An 18,187-nucleotide genomic window follows, 5' to 3' on the forward strand; every position below is an offset into this window, starting at 1 on the left:
ATGCTTTTCATGCTGGCTCAAGTTAACCTTGAAATTGGCAATCTTATACTGCTTGTCTTTCTAATTTTACCAGGTTTTGGCTATGACATGCAATACATCTCCTGCATTCTGAAAGTATTCACTGTCTAAAACTACGTGAAAGCTAAGTGGATTTTTTTATTTCACAGAAATTAGGAGATAAAACAAGACCTAAATTCTATCAAAAAATGTAGTTTTCTTTACACAAGTTACCTAGTAATTCACTAAAGATGAATTTTTTTTCTTAATATTTTATTTTTAAAATGTTCTTTTCAAAATTTATTACTTTTCAAAATTTATTACTTTTCAAACCCATGGCACATGAAGTTTCTGATGACCGGCTGAGTACACAGACTTCTGCAATTATATGGACTAAGTAGGGCACATAAGGTATGATTTTAGACATTTTTTTCTACAAAACCTTGACTTATCTCAGTTGACCTATCAATTTTATCTATTAAACTCTAGCTATTGATCTTCATAAATGGCAAAATGTACATTATCATTTATCTAAAGGTTTAAAGATCAAAGCGTATGCAGCTAGAAGGACTGCAATGTTAGATTTCTGTTTGTTTACATGAATCAGTTACTTTCTGCCATTTTCTGCTGCTCCAGTCCCTTGAGCAATATGTATGGATTTATAATCCCATTTCTCTACTAAAAATACTATTTCTTTTGCTGCTGGATGCTACTGAGGGTCCTCCTTCCTCTTCCCTCTGTGCTCTCACTGTCGCAGTAGCCTCTTGCTTACTTTTACAGTTAGCTCTACAGAAGCTGCAAAATTGTCTTTTGCTTGAGATTGCTCAGCTACATCCATTTTTGCACTTGTGATAGCTTTAATCATAAGCATCCACATTTCATTTGGCAAAACAGGTGAAATTCACCCACCACATGCTAAACTTCACAAAAATCAGTTTAGGACAGCAGGTGAGCACACCAAGTACTTGCTTTCAGTTGGACTTCACCACAGAAGAATTAACTTTTTTTTTTTTTTTCTCCTTTCCAAATGACCCACTGTGACCTATGTCTCCAGAAACAGTGCCAGAATTGGTACAAGCTAGCGAGCGCTCATGTGACTACTTTTAGGCACTCAACTTTTAGGATCTTACTCTCAGATAAATAATTTAGAAATGGAAAACTGATATATTAACAGCACATTAAAACATGAAATTAAAGGCTAACATTACGCTTACAACTTTAGCATCTTCTGTAAATCTCTACTTGCCTGAAACAGGAATACTACCGTTTTGAAAGCACTTGAATCTTAAGTTTCCAATATCATGAAGTGAAATTTAGGGGGTTTTAGCAGCCATTAAAAACATTTGCACAGTAGTTCATGGATCTTACTACTTCTCAGAACACCTGGACTCTTAGCCATTAAACCATTACTACATTTGTATGTGTTATTCACAGAACATACATGAAGCTGCAGAATACTAAAGCTTGATTTAACAGGACACAGTTCCCAGGTCTCATTCTCCAAAAACATTCTTAATTCTTCAAGACGGGTTCTGAAATACAACAAATGAATACTCTTAATTGGCAGCAAGAGTAAATCAGGAAGTAGACAATTATTCAACTTATGCAGTGAAAAACACCTTCAAAAACTGTATAAAAAGTCACACTTGAAAACAGATATTTAACCCATCCTTTCAACTGATAGACCACCTAAAAGCTGTGGCTACTAACACAGTGTATGTTTTACACCTCTGGAGAAATTCTCAATGAATGTAAATCTCCAAAATTTGCAAACATATTTTTTTGTCAAAACCATTAGAAAGTATAAAGGAACATCCGTGATTATGCAGTAGTACTGGACCTTTTTTTTTTCTGTGTAAACTGCAGAAAGCAATATAATATATGCAAACACTCTATTAGCAGTACAACAGCTTCTGTGAGCCCACACAAGATAGATGCTTCTTTCAAACACACTGAAGCCAACAGTTAGCAAAGGGAAGTGGAAAGAACTAATGTTCTACAGACATCTCAACTTTTCAAAAAAGAAAAAAGTTAAATGGCTATTAATCTCCTAAGCTATATTTTTCTTCATAGCTTAACTTTACCTTGGAACTAATATAGAAAATGTATTAGGGAAACGTAATCAAGGCATTACATCTCTGCATTGTTTCTGTTATGTTTTAAATCATTAGAAAAGCCTCTGTTCAGCCATAAGCAGAAATATCTTTATTAAAGAAAATCTTTTTGCCACATAAGCAGGAACACATATAGGAAAAGACAGCAATGAGTGCTCATTGAGGTCACATTGCTGTATCTTTTCTTCTTAATATACGCTATATTGTTTTATTTAACAAGTAGCAGTTGGTAAATTATGCACTGCGTTTCTAATTAGGCAGTAAAATATTCTAGAAACACCACTATTTCAATAACAAACTATAATCACCACAATTAAAATTTTCTTGCCTCAATAAGATGAGCAATGTCTTGAATTATGACTACAGTTTGCTGTGTCTGTTTATATTCACCAGTTAAATGCAAATAGACTTCAAATGGTATTTTCAAGGCATTGAGTACCCATAGCTTGCAGATCTTCTCGCAGTAAAGCCAACAGAAATAAGAGATAGAGATGCTGTGAAAGTTACCATTATGGATTAAAATTCTTTGAGAGGAACTAAGGAGAAAGAGTCCTAGAAAAGCAAACATTTAAAAGCCACACAGCACCAGTTTTTGTATCATTTCAAAGCTGATATTAAGGCAGTGACAAAGTAGTTGAACAAATGCTCTTCATTTTCACCAGCATACAAGTCTAGAAAGTGGCACACATGGAAGGTCTGATGCATTCCTCCTCTTCAAAAGCTTTATAGCGATCAGACACACCTTTTTACAAATGTATTGGAACAAAAAGTAAATTGCATTCCAATCACCTTAACAATGTTCTCTGCCAAAAGTCCACTCTAATTTTTCAAAATAACCAACTTTTACCCAAAAAAGGCTTCATGTATGCTCTAGTATTACATTGCTCTTCTACTCGTTTTGAATGACATGACCACTTCCTTTGAATACTTTCTCTATGTTGGCAGTTCTCCAAAACACCACACCACCCAGGAGGGCATGTATGTCAAATTACACAATCAAAGAACTGATAACTCCTGGACTCTGAGCATTTCAGCTCTATGTAGCTTTTATGTACTAATGAATCCTTAAAAGCCCTAGCTTCCCCCCCCCCCCCAATTAAGTACACAAAGGGAGTGAAAGCCACATTAGCTTGATCTGAAAAGGCAAGACGCTTAAAGCTTTTATATAAATCAACCTGAGTGATATAGCTGAGAGAGAGGTTTTTTTATAGTTTTCTTTCTGAGGATGAAAACATCAGCTAATTAATCTTTACAATACCCACACAGCATAGAACATGTAAAAAGTATTAAAAGGTTCACAAAATTTGAGTCATATCAATAAATATTTCCTTTTATTTTCACAAAAATTACAAGAAACATTACCTTAATAAAAAACAGAAGTTATTTCAAAAAATTATTAGTTCTATACGTATTCCATCAGTGTTCCTTAACCTTTATTGTACTCAAAGATAATTCAGAAAATTAGCGTCTGATGCCTTAAGCTGTTAAATAGGTCCTTTAAGCACAAGCAAAACCATAATGGTCAATACGATATTTACTTAAACAAGTAAGTTATTATGTGGTAAGTCAGTGTAGTAAAAGATGGTTACATAGACCAAAGCACCTCTTCTGAGCCTAGAGCTGCAAGCTTAGTTCCCAAATCAGTTCACAAAATTCAGTTCAGGGTTCAAAAATGCTTTCAAGAAATAAAGATAGGGGGCATGGCATCTTAATCAACTCATCTCCTGACAAGACATAATGTGCATCTGATTAAGGCTCAAGCTTTTCAGACAACTGGAACTGAAGCCTTAATCAAATGTCCGGAAAGAAATCCTAGCTACAAACTACCAAAGCTGGAAAAATTCCAGACCACATTCTCAGCTTCTGAATTTAGACACTGTTTCATGTTCTCCTGTCATAATTTTTATGCTTTATGCATTTTAGGCAGAAAGTTTCAGACCAAATGGGCTTGGAAGTATTAGTTGTACGACAGCTCCCATACAACAGGACAACAGATCAAGACTGGGAAAGTAAGAGTTTCTCAGAGTAAGGAACACTGTATTTCTTCTCATATCTTCCTAGCTTTTTACACCCAGAAAGAAGATAAATGCTAGATAACTACAATGAAAGAGTTATCAATCATCCAAACCAAAACATTTGGGAAATCAAGACAATTAAAACAAACAGACAGACAAGTCTTGAAGCTGTCATAGCCATATATCATATTTGAGGCCAGAGACTGCCTGCATATGACTGCACTGGCCTCAGGTATGATAGTAGAGCTGACCAAAACATAATTAGATACTGCCAATGAAAAAACTATGAAAATGTGACTAAAAAGGATGGACTCAGTTCTAAACATCTCATTTGATATAAGACAAAATTGCATATTGAAATAAAACATTTCATAGCCACACATGATCAGCTGTTTTTATGTAATGGCACAGAAAAAGAAGTAACAATTTGCCTAGGAAGTATGGACTTCAGAGGCATTCATCCTCAGGATCCCTAGAGACAGCTTAAGAGGCAGCCTGAAAAACTGCTGAAATTCTATGTAAAAAGTTTTTCATCTTTATCTGGCTTCCCTGCTGCAGAACTAGAGTTTTCCACAACCACAGCAGAAGCAAAGGCTTCTCCACCCTCTCCCCTTCTCCAGGATTCAGAGCCCTATTCTCATCATGAAATATATTCCACTATCTGTCAACCTCAGTGCAGGAACATTATGCAGTGGAATTCCTTTGGAAAGCATTTAAAGTTAAAATCAACAAAATAAAGGCCATTAGATTCATCCACTACACATATAGTAGTCTCACCTGTGGTATGTTTTGAAATAGTTAACACTTTGTTTTCTTATAGATTCTTGCAAAACTTCAGACTTACTGCCACAAAATTCTTCTCCAACTTGCATCAGTCTGTAACAATAAAACTAGGTTTAGAAATATTTATTGGTTTATTAATACTGTTGTTCCAACCTGAATTACAAGCCTCAATTTTTACCATGAGCGTACATCTATCTCCATAAAAGCAGAGCACCAATTTTAAGTTGCAAACACTTCACTCATTCTACAAAAGTCCATGTCTCATTTCCCTCCAAATCCTATCATAATGTCCCATACACATAGAGACAAAGAGCCATAAGCAAAATAAATGTCTTTTTGAGAACCCGCTATGCAGGGCAAGCTGTACAGCTCACAGCCTGAATTTGTCATTTTATTACCAAAACAGAAGGCTATAATACTGTACAGGTTAGCAGTATCACAGTATTTTACTGCTCTTGACTGAGAGTCCCTTTAAAAGCTTTTAGAAACATCAAAATTGTCAGATCTGCACATCTGAAATCTTAAAGGTGGACAATACTGAAATCATATTGCACTTAAGCGCCACTTGAGCAGCAAAGCAATTTATGCTACCTCTCCCAAATACATCCTCATAAATGCCCACATAAAGAAGAAGCAGTCTTCAAACTGTCAGTAGATATGAACAAAGTTGGCATCAGAATGTAAATATCAGCCTTAATTAACTGTGCTGTCTTATCAGAGTTCAAGTTTGTGCACATGTATTAAATGGTCTTATGACCACATCAGAGTACCTGCTGGTAACATCAAGTACAAATATGAAGTCGTCATATTTGAAGTTAGACAGATCTGTTCCCAGAAGATATGTTTTCACTTTCAGTTGAACATCCTACAAAACACAAACAAGTTTTTGTATACTTAATACACTGAAGACAAAAAGGTGAAGGCTCAGATGCCTGGTTCATTATCACTTTTTGGTTTGTTTGCACTTACAACTTCTTTTTGATATTTAGAGTAGAACTCCATTTTCTGTAACATGAGTGCTTTCTCATTGCCTTTCTAAAATAATATTAGAATCAGTTTCTTTAACACTCTATAACACAAAGTCAATCCTAGATGCTTTATTGCCACTGCAAAAAGAGAGCTCTGGATTACAATTCAGCCACGGAAAAGGTTTACAGCTTTTTCATCATACATTTGGGGTCTCACTGCACATCAAACTGATCCAGCAGTCAGACCAGGAATACTGTTAAAACCAGGCAAGTGACTTCAGGTTCTCCATAGCTATGGTTATAGCAGAAACATAAAGCAGTATGACTGTGCTAACAGAGAGAAGCACATGAGAAGAAAATAGATTGTGGGGCAGCAAACAGGTTGGGAGAAGTGCAATCAGGCTGCAAGTCAGGTTACTATGTTCCGGTATCTTGACTGAGTTTGTAAGCATAGCGACCAAGCAGTAACTGAGTCAGGGAAATTGTATTTCCATGCTTTTAATATATTTAGCTCAAAACAAATCACTTAAAAAAAAAAAAATCCCTGGGGAGATTTCTTTAAGAAGATCAGTATAAATATAACTGTAATTAATACCAGTGGAGGGGGGGCAGCAGCAAGGAGATAAATATTTAGGAAGGGAAAAAAAAAATCAAAAAACATACCTGCCATATTCGTGAAAGCCCATGTTCCAATTTCTTTTTTACATAGCTGCGGTCAAAACTGTTCTCTTCAGTTCCAATCACATTGCTGCCATCTGAAATTCAAGGTGAAAGGTATTGTATGTATTTCCAAAAGCCTTGAAATGTATCCTAGTTTTCTACCCATAAAGAAACTTCTGCCTTAGTCACTATCCTATTACCCATTACGCAAACTCCAGGAGAGCTCCATTGCTCTAAACTTTTGAAAGGAAATGAATAAAGCACATATAAATATTATATGCTAATGCAGACCAGGAGAACTTCTGATTGCTTTTATGTAAGCAGGATACCCCATTCAATAAAAATCAAAAAAAGATGAGAGTAACAGATACTGATATTTCAAATACACAAGATAAAGTTGAATGCTGAAGTGAGCAATGCTCTCTACAACAAGATCCTCTAAGATATTCTACCTTTGTAGACAAGAATTATGAACTTAAAAATTTCAGAAGTAAGATTTTTAAATTTCTGCCCTGGTAAATTCTGTCTGCAACTCTGAGGAAAAATACTGAAACTTTTTCCATGAACTTTCCATGAACTATTTCTCCCCCCCCCATTCTAATCTACGCTTAAGCATAAAATAATGTCAATCATACAAGCAGGTGTGTTTCATTCTTGCAAATTACTTTAATTCTAAAACCTTCATTCCTGCAGCACTGGATCACTTTCCAAAAAAGCACTATAATGCATGGTAAACTTCTCCCGTATATGGTCCTCCCTCTGCCCATGGAGGAAATAAGTTTTATTTCCATTCTAAAAAAGAGAAGGTACTATTTTATATGTGGTTTGTGAATATACAGTTGTGGTTATGCTTGCAGACTGTGATGGCACAGTGTCATGCAGTTTGCTTCACAGCCCATGACTGATGACAGGAAAGCTCTGTCTTAGCCAGACTATACATACAAAGTTTCCCCATGGTAAGAAAAATCTGCTGTTCCTGACAAGCAACTATGCATGTCCTTTAAAGCCCAAACCATTTAGTGATTTGACAAGAAAGATAAAAACTCCCATAAAATACTACACTGGAATATTACAAAACATACAGCCCTCCTTCTACCCCATCATTCAAGAGGCTGCAAACACAGAAGAATTAAGATTGCCTGCAGTAGCCCAGCATTGCCATGCAGCTCAGACCTGTCTTTCCATCTTCTCTGCAACCTCCACCTAATTTTCAGTACTTGAGAAGACTGTTTACTGCCTTGCTCCTGGCCCAGCTGGTCTCGTCTCTCTACCTCCACACACAGGCTCCCAACTCAAAGCCATTTCTTTCCCTGATTCCAGCATTTCCTCTCAAAAACCTCCACCCAGCTCCAAGCTATTATTTTGCACACACATCAGGCAGTCTCATCCATCCCTGCTGCCTAGGCTTCACGGGAACAGGCAGCACAAAGTCCAGATCGTGCAGGAACCAAGAGAGGGAACTGGAAAAAATACATAAATAAATAAAAGTTCCTTATGATATCATGGGAAAGACAGTTCCTACCTATAATTTGGGCCTACGTGGAGAGCAACAGGACATGTCTAACAGACTAGCACCTGTCTAACACCCTTGACTTAGATTGCGTTCTTGAAAGATGGACTCCCGTTTTTTAACCTGTTGAACTTCATGACCAGGTAGACACATCACTGCTATAACGCAAACAGGAAGGTAAAGGAAAGAGTAGAACATATAACAGCTCCTCAGCAACTGGCAGTAGTGTCTTGGCCAACCCTAACTTGTGGAACACATTATTTGATGGGGGGCGGGTGGAATTATTTCTAGCCTCAGCAAGGAATTCGGAAGTGATCCAAGGCCATGGACTGAACTGCCTCAGTGGGATTACATGCAGCTTCCACCCAGGGAGACAGCACTGAGGCTGTGAAGCATGTTCAGCTGTTAAACTGTGTGATGCTGCCAGACAGCTCAGGTGCAGCTCCAGCACCTTTTCATTCATGAGCAGATCTCAGTGCAGGGACAGGATTTTTTATGGTCATTCAAAACTAGCAAGACAAAAACACCACCTGCATCCTGAATCCGTGTCACAATAGTGTTCCTTAGGTAGTAATGTGCTACCAGGACCACAGTGAGAGCTAATCCTGATTGACCTTTGCAGTTCTTCATTACTAGGCTTCATAGTTTTTTTTTCCAGAAAGCCTCCTGGCTTAATTTCACTTTCCTCAGAGACAGTAGCAATTTTTCATGTCTAATTTGCTATCTACTGAAGAAGAGTACAGAACCATAAAGAACCTCCATTTGCCAATGCTAAGATATTTTTTGTCAACGACAAAATGCTCTTTCCATGTCAAGCCTTGCCCTGAATCCAGACCATGCAGTCTAGATGAATATCATGTAAATACTGTGGGCACCTTACTAATAAGGCCAGTAAGGAATGGGAGGCCAATACAAGATTTTAATCAACCTTTACAGATGTGTGCAGAACAGACCTCTGCAGCATTGTCTGGACTGCTGCATATTTAAGAGAAGGAAGAATGGCTATGACTGAACAAGAATGGTTATGACTGGTATCAGATACTGACAATTCAATTAAACCAAAATACAAAAGAACACAGCAGAGTCCAACCATGTTCTGACCGTATTTTCTTTACATCATCCAGTGCTCACTGCCAAGTGAGCAGAGTTTCCTTCTGTAACAATCACTAATCCTAAATAGCACTTACCAGTGTCTCATACTCCCAGTCCTAGGCCAGACTCTCTGTAAGTAGAAGAGCATGATATGCATATTCCTTCTCCCCATCAACCATGTGTTTTCTGCTTTGAACTTTTTCAGAGTATGTTTCTCAGAACAAGAACTATTTGGATTTCCCATGTAAATAAAAAAAATTTCTAAATATTGCATATATAAAACATATTATCTATTATATGACAACAAAGCAAGAGAAACAACAAAGATATGAAACCTTCAACACCTGTAGCTCCATTTAAATTAAGCAAACGTGGGGAATACGGTTACTGAGAAGGATGCTGGCCTTGCTTAATTTCTTTCAAGTGGAGCTGTTTGGTGTCTCTGGACATGTTATTAAATTATGATCTTTACCAAACACTGAGGGAGCTTCATCTGCAAGCTAGGTATTACGATAGTGAACATATGAATACTACCAAGAAGAATCTTCAAGCCAGTTAAGTTAAAATCAGTCTGCCCATGAGGCTAAACCTCAAGAATACAGAACGAGTACAATACTATATGCAGCCAGAATGTAAAAGCTCTGGTACTTTCAATTGATTAAATCCTCCTCACAATTAAAAACATAACAAAACACATTCTGGAATTTGGCCTTATAGTAGGGATAGATATTAATTTCTTCCAAGGCTGCAAAGCTGTGTTCAACTCTTTCCTGTTTAAGGTCATTGAGACTGCTTTTGCAGGCTGAGAATTTACCCAATTACTCAAAATGAAAAGATAAAAGGCCGCCTGATGTGAAAAAAAGACTCAAACATAATTCCATACTACATCTACTGTTGCAGGGCACTCAAAGAAAATTTTCCTTATGAAAGAAAAATTGTAAAACAAATATTAGCCAGTGTACACATAAATTATAATTTAGTAAGTGTACCTAAACATGCTCCTTTTCTCCTGAAAGCAGTAATTCTGACAAATGCATTTTCAAAAGTGACTTATCACGGAAGGGTAAACAAAATATAAACAGAAAGAATAACCCAACTAGAGAAACACTAAGCGGATTTATCCTTTCTCTGACTGTGTAAATAAAACCAGCTATCTCAGTCACACTACCCTCTTTAGAAGCTTCTGCAACCTCCTCTCTTCTATACTTCTGCAGAGTGAAGCCAAGTCTAAACAAGTCAGTATCTTTGATCCCTTCTCAAGATTAAGACCACAGTCCTTGTCCTCACGAACTGCCATTTATGAAGGAACGGTTGGACAGAGTCATATGCATGCTACTGTTCAATAAAAATCCATGCAATATTCTTTACGGCAATCACCTCGTGCTCCTGGTTTACGGCCAGTCATGCCAAGAGGTCTTGCTTCCAGTCTTTTAATGAACTGTACTGCAGCTAATTTGACACATTCAAACATATGAATTTAGGATAATTTCCTTGAACATCAAGGATTGGACAAAGGTCCAAAAGCAGTTACACTTTCTGCTTTAAAAAATTTGGAACAGGTAGCAGAATACATAAATATTCATAATTCACATAAAAATAAGAATCAGAAGCATCCAGAAGTTATTCTTCTAGATGCCTGATTTAAATACAGTAATTTTTCAGATTTCTCAGTAGTTCTGCAAAATTCATGAAGGCAGCCTTCAGTCATAACAAAAGGTTTTTGTTTAATCCTCACTAGGCAGAGGGGAAAAAAAAAAAAAAAAAAAAAAAAATCAATCAAATCACTGTCCTCTAGCTTCATTCTTTGAATACCAAGCAGGTCTTGCACAGAATTTACACAATATTATTAATGGAGTGTTTTGAAAATTAAAATGGTTGAAGTTAAATTTACATCTTACATCATTTTCTTCTTGCTTTTCATTGAATCTATTACAGCTATTACAGTTGCTACCAACTTTTACCACTAGGATTACACTTGTGAAATCAGGAGTTTAAATGCCATAATTATCATTTTACTGCCTAGTTTCAGTTCTTCTGTAAATTAGTGTTAAATTAAAATACATGTGAATTACATCAACATCACAGTAAATTTTATGGTATGCAAAAATCCAGCTGAACCAGACAGGACCTCGCACAAACCAATGCAACTTTGAAGTCCGCTTTGCTTTGAGCAGGGAAGACAACAAGACCTGCAGAGGTCCCTTTAAAACTCATTTTTTCTTTGATTCTATACTACAAACACAAACAATGCTTTGACCATGACCAACAGTGCAATGCAAAAAATTCCAGTAAGCAGTTTATTTTCAGGGATGAAAACCTGTATCATGGCAATTTGCTGTTTACGATACGAACACCAAAATCACAGAATAAGTAGCAGTTCATTAAATGTGACTTAGAACTCATTTTATGCTATGGAGTTGATACTTTTAGCTCACTAATTTTATCTTCAGTATGATTAAACAAGTCCTACATATGAACACTTAATTCTATCTTTCCAACAGTATATTAGAGCAATTAGTTAAGTGTTATTATTGACGATTCATAGAACTATCAATACCATACATTTCACTATGATTTACTGCCACTCTGTCATAACACTTCAGCAAACTAAATCTCATTAGTATTTCCTATTTCATGAAAGGTACTAAAATATGTTTTATGCTTTAAAAATTTTTAGGATTGCATTTATATCTAGAGATAATTATCTGTTTCCATTTAGTTTATTCCAAGTTAGGTATTTTTTTAATTGATCTTAAAAATAGTAATCCCCAAAGACTAGTCCACACTATAACTGAAAGAACAACTAAAAATTCTGAACTCAATTCTATGGAAAAAAAAAAAAGAAAAAAGCCTCAATCTCAGAGTCTCTCCTAAAAACGTTCCCCCCCCAAAAAAATCCTGTTGTGAAAGTATTTTCTATTCCATTTTGCTCGTCAGTCTCAAACTAGACTAATTTCCAGAACACAAATAACCAGAATATTTAACGATATAAAGCAGACATACCTCTTTCCTCAGAAATACAGGACAGCAATTATTTCCAAGTTATGCAAAGTACATTTTAATATCTGTAACAGGCATTAATAATCACAAATACACAACCCATCATCTAGATGAACTGCAACCTCCTTTCCATAATCCATGCAGGACTTCTTTTGGATAAGCGTCACAATTAAAATAGAAAGAGCTATGTAATTCATGTCTTCTAAATCCAGCTTCTCACTTCTACCGCTGGGTCTGTGCCCTAAGATCAAGAGTCCCTTGACCCATTTATGGTACTTTGTAAGACTGCTGACATTAACTGGCACAACGAGAGAAAAATAGTGGGACAGCCTTCGGTTCTCAAAATTATAAAAGCCAGATACACATACAACAGTTAAGACTGCTCCTTCTATTGCTCCAGTCTATGGGGTTTAATTGAGAGAATAATTTTAGCTTAATCTCCTGAACTGCTTCTATGGTTCCTTCTGAAATACCCTTCTACATATCCTTTCTACAGGATTTTACTGTTTTGCTTTAGCACATATCACAGCTATTAAATCAATAAATATGGAATGAGACTTCCATGTACAGGTTTAATAATTACTACAGCATGCACAATGACTTCACTTGGTAGATATTTATAGTCCCTCTGAAATTAAATTATACTTGTGAAATTCCCTTTTGTGTGCTTTATCATTGCTGAGGTATTTGAAAAAGTGATTCAGTAGCTCAAATATATTCTAGTTGTACATTACAGCTAAGCCACAATGTCTCCAGAAACTTAAAAACTGAGTGACAGAAGAGTTAGTGGATTAGTAGTAAACATACCAAAACACTCTGGCATGCATTTAAAAAACAATGCATTTAAAATTATGCATGTGACTGAATATATGACTTTATTAGGCTTAATGGTTCCTTTAAAAGGTTTTGCAGTGCAAATGATTTTCTTTCTGCAGGATATCACAAGTAACCACACTAAGGGGAACTATTTTAAAAATTACATCTGGAGCTGAGCAAGCCTACCATAATAATGTTTCTATGCAATCAACTCTTTATGATACCTGCTTTATTTTACACACACAAAGATCAGAACAAAATGAAAACAAGAGAAGTAAATGTAATTATCTGAAGTTATGTTAACTTTAAAACTAAATATTATTGAGAATGGGCAATTCACTCAAAACTTCAGAATCTTTCTTCACATAGTGCATCTCAAAATTAAATATTTCAACTCTGAATTTTAACTCTGGTATACTTATAAAAACTTTCACTTGAAATAACAGTTTCAATGAATCCACTTTTTTTAAATATTTTTTTTTAATATTTCACACAATACAGGAAGGACACTCCAAAGAAAATATTTTCATTAATTTTTCAAATTTAAAGTAGGAAGACAAAGTTAATTAGCATAAATTTCATTTTTTTAAGACTTAAAATCTGTAATAAATCTGACTTCTGAAAGAAATGTTGGATTTCAAATACATTGTAGGAAGCACAGTGCTCCAAGATCTGTTCCTTACTTCTATTTCCAATTAGTTTTCCCCTTTTTATTATCATCTAACATAAAGGATACAAGTTTTATGGAAATCAGGCAAGAAAGAATAACTTTAGCAGCAAGCCTACACTCCTTGTTCTTTTACAGAAGCCTCCTTTTCAGTAAGAAAACAGCAAACCTATCTGATTCAAATAAATAGGAGTTTTGCATAAATCTTAGTACTGTAAATTTCTCACTCTGTCCTCTGCCAAACACAAGCATCTTGGGTTAGTGGGGAAATAAAGTCTGTCTTCAGACATTTTATATTAATTTAGAATACATCCAGCAAAATGTACTTAAGAGGACTTGGACAACAGACAAAGGTTTTGTGCTTCTGTCCTAAAAACACAAACTGGTACAATAAAAGAAAATCAAAATTATACTTCAAGATGAAATGTTTGCCTTTTCCTGTAAGGGTATCAAGGAAATTGTGACTGTATCTTATTATGGATTCACTAGTAAATATGACATATCAGGAAATTGGATTTCCTGAAAATCACAACAGATTTACAACAGATTCATTCCCTATTGTTTCAGTCACCTTTCCTAGTACATAATCCAGTATCCCAATCTACTAAGCTTAATATGCAGTGAAAATTTCAACATTGATCAAAAAAATCTGAAATTCCACATTGGTCCTATGTTAAAGGATTTTGAAGTCATCTACCACAGCTGACCTCCCACTCAACAATAAGCACTGTTTAAAATAAAATTGCTTAGATCTGTAATAATGGCACATACACATATTCATTAAAAATGAACCTTACACTGAAGACTACAAAAATCCAGTTAGTATTTAAGTCCTTACTGCACACTCTAAGCAATAATGCTGAAGGCACTGAGTCAAGACCACAGAGGTACCAACACACAAATTAACAACTTCAGCAGTTTTGTTTCCAGAACAGTTTCTTACCAGAAGACACAGCTACTGCCTCATCTTGGTCATGATTCTCATGCCACTGCATCGTTCGGTAGTAACTGAGCATGACTTCCCAGAGGGCTTTGCAGAGATCAGCAAGGCACGGAATGTAGCTGTCTGATGTAATATGCTACAGAAAACCAAAATAATATTGTGAAACTTAACAATTATGTTCATTTTTTGAAGAGGCAAAACGAACGATACAAAAACTTCTGTATTCATACATACAGCTGAGGTGCTTGATGTATATCAGTTTCCTTTTGAAAAGTATTTGAGAGCTGATGAATGCCTGATTTTAGTCAACGAATCAAATGCTGTCTAAAAGTGTAAAGTTTGTTTGTTAGCACTTTTTTTTTTTTTTTCACTTGGCCCATATATTAACCACCTCTTATATTTATGGAACAGCAAGGTAGATACAGAAGTAAAGCCGTACAGTCTAATGGTCAGCACATCACACCATCAAAGAGGGATGCAGCCACCCCTGTGACATGCAGACACTGTGTCAATTCAATGATACAGACACTTGTACTTCAGTAGTACATAGAAGCCATCCTGGCTGATGTCCCATTGGACTGAATGCTGTATAAAGAAGCAGTATAAAAACAAATAAACAAACTTAGATGGCACCCGTCCTATCTCCCCAATCCATCCTGCTCCAAAGAGCCACTTATGATTTAAGATATTCATTAGGTGAAAAGTATCAATTTTATCAGAGAGATAGATACACAGTAGAAATATCTAAGATGAGACTGTCAGGTAAAAGGAATGAATTTGAGAAGGGGTCTTGCTGGGTAAAGAAAAGACTGAAATAATATATTGCTTATCTGAGTGGCAATGGTAAGTCACCCTTGTCTCACTTGCTGTGAAGAAGCACAGTCTCACAGCTTACAAAAAAGGGCAAAGTCCAGCTGCACAAATGGGATTTCAATTACATTATTATTTAAAGGTTCTCAGAGAAGTCTGGAAATCAGCACTTCAAACTAACACTGTTGCAGAAAACAGTTCATACTTTCCCATTGCTACTTCAGTGTCCACAAGCCTTCTGCAAGGCTAGTTAGTTTTACCATCTGGGTACTGCATGCTAACCCAAAAATGTATATCCAAGATGATATAAAAGCTTTGGCATTACAGTTACAACAAAACTCTTCAAAAATAGTAACAGCTTCTGCAACAGTGATGTCAACGTAACCACCAAAATAATCCACCATGGATTCTATAGAAAGCAAACCCTTAATCAAAGCAATCAATTCCCTCTGAACTGCACCCTCATCCACTGATATAACTGTGGCTTTCTAAACACTAAGTGACCTTCCTGAGCAACAAACTGCAACAAAATGTTGATAACCTTCAATATTAGGTTTGATGGTGAATAAACATTAGACTGGAGAGATTTCTTCACCAATGCAGATGCATCACTTACACCCCTCCTATTTTTCAGCTTTCAGGTAAAAAAACAAACAAACAAACAAAAAAACCAAAAGCAAACCACCCTGCACATCTTTATTTTCTATTTAATCATGTTCTCTTGCTTCCTAAGCTTAAATAATGTTCCTGGCAGTAGCACATACTGCCCAAGCCATATTCTCTAACACTCTGCTAATGGTTAAGGACTCAAAAACTGTTCCTCAGCATTAATAGATGCCACTAGCAAAAGTATCTGGAGGCCTCATATTAATCCTTATGTCTTTTCAGTTTGCTTGGGTTTTTTTAAACAAATTATTACTCTGGTTCTGTTCCCTATCAAACCAGAGCTGCCTAAAGGATACAAATTAGGCATCCTGGACACACCAATAAAAAAAGAGAAAGTCAACTTCTTGGTACATAAAAAAAGGAATAATTGAGAACACTTTTTTTTCCTAAAACACCCTTTAATTGGAGAGTTGATATACATTAGTGACTGCATTATTGAGACACTTAATCTCAGATACTATAGACCTTTGCTAACAATGGAACAAAATAGGGTAATAAGTTTATCATTTAAACAGTAAGTTGTCCTGCCATTTCAACAGCTGTTTCAGCAACTTTCTCTGCCAACTCATCAGGCAATGTTACTCTTACTGTATTTCAGGGCTTTTAGTAGCTATAAAAGCTAAACTTTGATTGTGCGGATCACTATACTTGAAGACATAGTTGCTTCCAGGTGGCCAGGAAGAAAGGTTCACTTACTAAATACCAAGATAATTCCATTTAGACTAAGGAAATAGACAACTGAATTTCTTTGAACTTATGCTAGAATAAAGAAAATCAAAACTTGAAGATGAAGCAGCCAAACTCTCCCCTGCTCCAATAGTATTCAAAAGAAGAAAGGATGTAAGAGTTAGGCATATCACTAGGAAAAGAAATGTTCAACAAGGAAACAGGGACTCAAAGTGCACAGGCACATAACTTACTTAAATGCCTAAGAATTACTGAAAACATTATTGTTTAAAAAAACCCGACATTATTATAAAATCCAGTATCTGACTTCCAGAAAGAAACAAACAAACAAAAATTAAAACAAAGAAAAAAACCTCAATGTAGTCCCCCACTATCCATGTAAAATGGAAATGAGCTAAATGAGTTCATTTAGAAAGATTTTTAGAAACACACAACAGGACGTCTGCCCAAAAAGGAAAACTTTAATTCTATATTATTTCCATTGTTTAATTAGAGTAACTACTCCATAACCACTTATACATGAAGAGCATCCTGGCTTAACGGTGTAGACAGACGGAAGAGGGTTCTCACTGGAACTAGACACCGAGAAAGAAGGCCCATATTTTAGTCTTAAACAATTTATTCCCTGACAACTGAATGCAAGAGATTAAAATCTGTTGGTACTTTTTATATGGGAAGTTAGAAATGGAATTGCTATGATAGTCCAGCTTATTCAGTGCTCTGATTTCACAAATGCACTGCAACAGGTAACAACCGACACTGAACAGCATGGTTTGTAACAGACACCAAAATTTCCCATCTGCAGTCTGTCTCTAATTGTTACCAAGACAGTAATGAAAAAAAAAAATTAAAAAAAAAATCAGCAAATTTCAAGGAAATTACATCAGTATTCATAGTACATTATAGCCCCAAAGTTTGAGTAGCATCCTTTATACAGTCTGCCATATTCCACATATTGCAGGCTCATATAACTGCAGAAGCATCTCATGAGGGTTTTGCAGAAGGAAAACCAAATAGAAATAATGAGGTAATAGTTTTGTAACCACGCAATTAAAGCCACTCTCTTTCTGTGTATTATGAAATGCGGTATTTCCAGTGATCTGAAAGATTCTCCTGCACTGTAAAGGTGTGAGAGACTGAAAGAGTTAATGTCTCAAACATTGTGGTGGGGCAAGTTCTGCTTAAAGACAAACCCTGCACAACAAGGAACCAAGGTGAAAAGCCCATCAGCTCAGACATCAGCAACAGGAGGGGGAGGGCGTGCTGGAGGGTGCGCAGCTCCCTGTTCTGATAAGCTGTTCTGATACAAAGATCAAACAGTGGCCCTGTCTGCAAGGAAGGAGAAGTTGCTCCACAAATGACCCCCAAGCCCAAAAGCTCACAAACTGCTCATTAGCCTAATAAGTTTGAGTGCCCGCCCAAACGAGGGGCAAGGATGATAAAAGGACACAAACTGAAG

The 18,187-nt window shown here is 36.1% G+C and overlaps 1 protein-coding gene across 9 annotated transcripts in view; it reads right to left on the reverse strand.

Moving 5' to 3' along the window:
• The window catches only part of CCDC132 (coiled-coil domain containing 132), a 99,810-nt gene that overhangs the window by 44,781 nt on the left and 36,842 nt on the right, over nucleotides 1–18,187 (reverse strand). For 8 of the 9 annotated variants that reach the window (XR_774548.1, XR_774551.1, XM_010570302.1 and 5 more), the window contains exons 13-17: nucleotides 14,566–14,701; nucleotides 6,541–6,632; nucleotides 5,680–5,774; nucleotides 4,904–5,002; nucleotides 1,439–1,529 (exon numbers count right to left, since the gene is read on the reverse strand). Coding sequence is in view for 7 of the 9 variants with exons in the window: in XM_010570302.1 (XP_010568604.1) it covers nucleotides 1,439–1,529; nucleotides 4,904–5,002; nucleotides 5,680–5,774; nucleotides 6,541–6,632; nucleotides 14,566–14,701 (513 nt within the window). In the remaining 2 variants the exon portion in view is untranslated. The remainder of the gene's footprint in view (nucleotides 1–1,438; nucleotides 1,530–4,903; nucleotides 5,003–5,679; nucleotides 5,775–6,540; nucleotides 6,633–14,565; nucleotides 14,702–18,187) is intronic. The other variant, XM_010570717.1, reaches the window with a different exon arrangement.

Source organism: Haliaeetus leucocephalus, unplaced genomic scaffold, assembly GCF_000737465.1.
Source record: "Haliaeetus leucocephalus isolate CR32 unplaced genomic scaffold, Haliaeetus_leucocephalus-4.0 Scaffold0, whole genome shotgun sequence".
In the NCBI taxonomy this organism is placed as follows: domain Eukaryota; kingdom Metazoa; phylum Chordata; class Aves; order Accipitriformes; family Accipitridae; genus Haliaeetus; species Haliaeetus leucocephalus.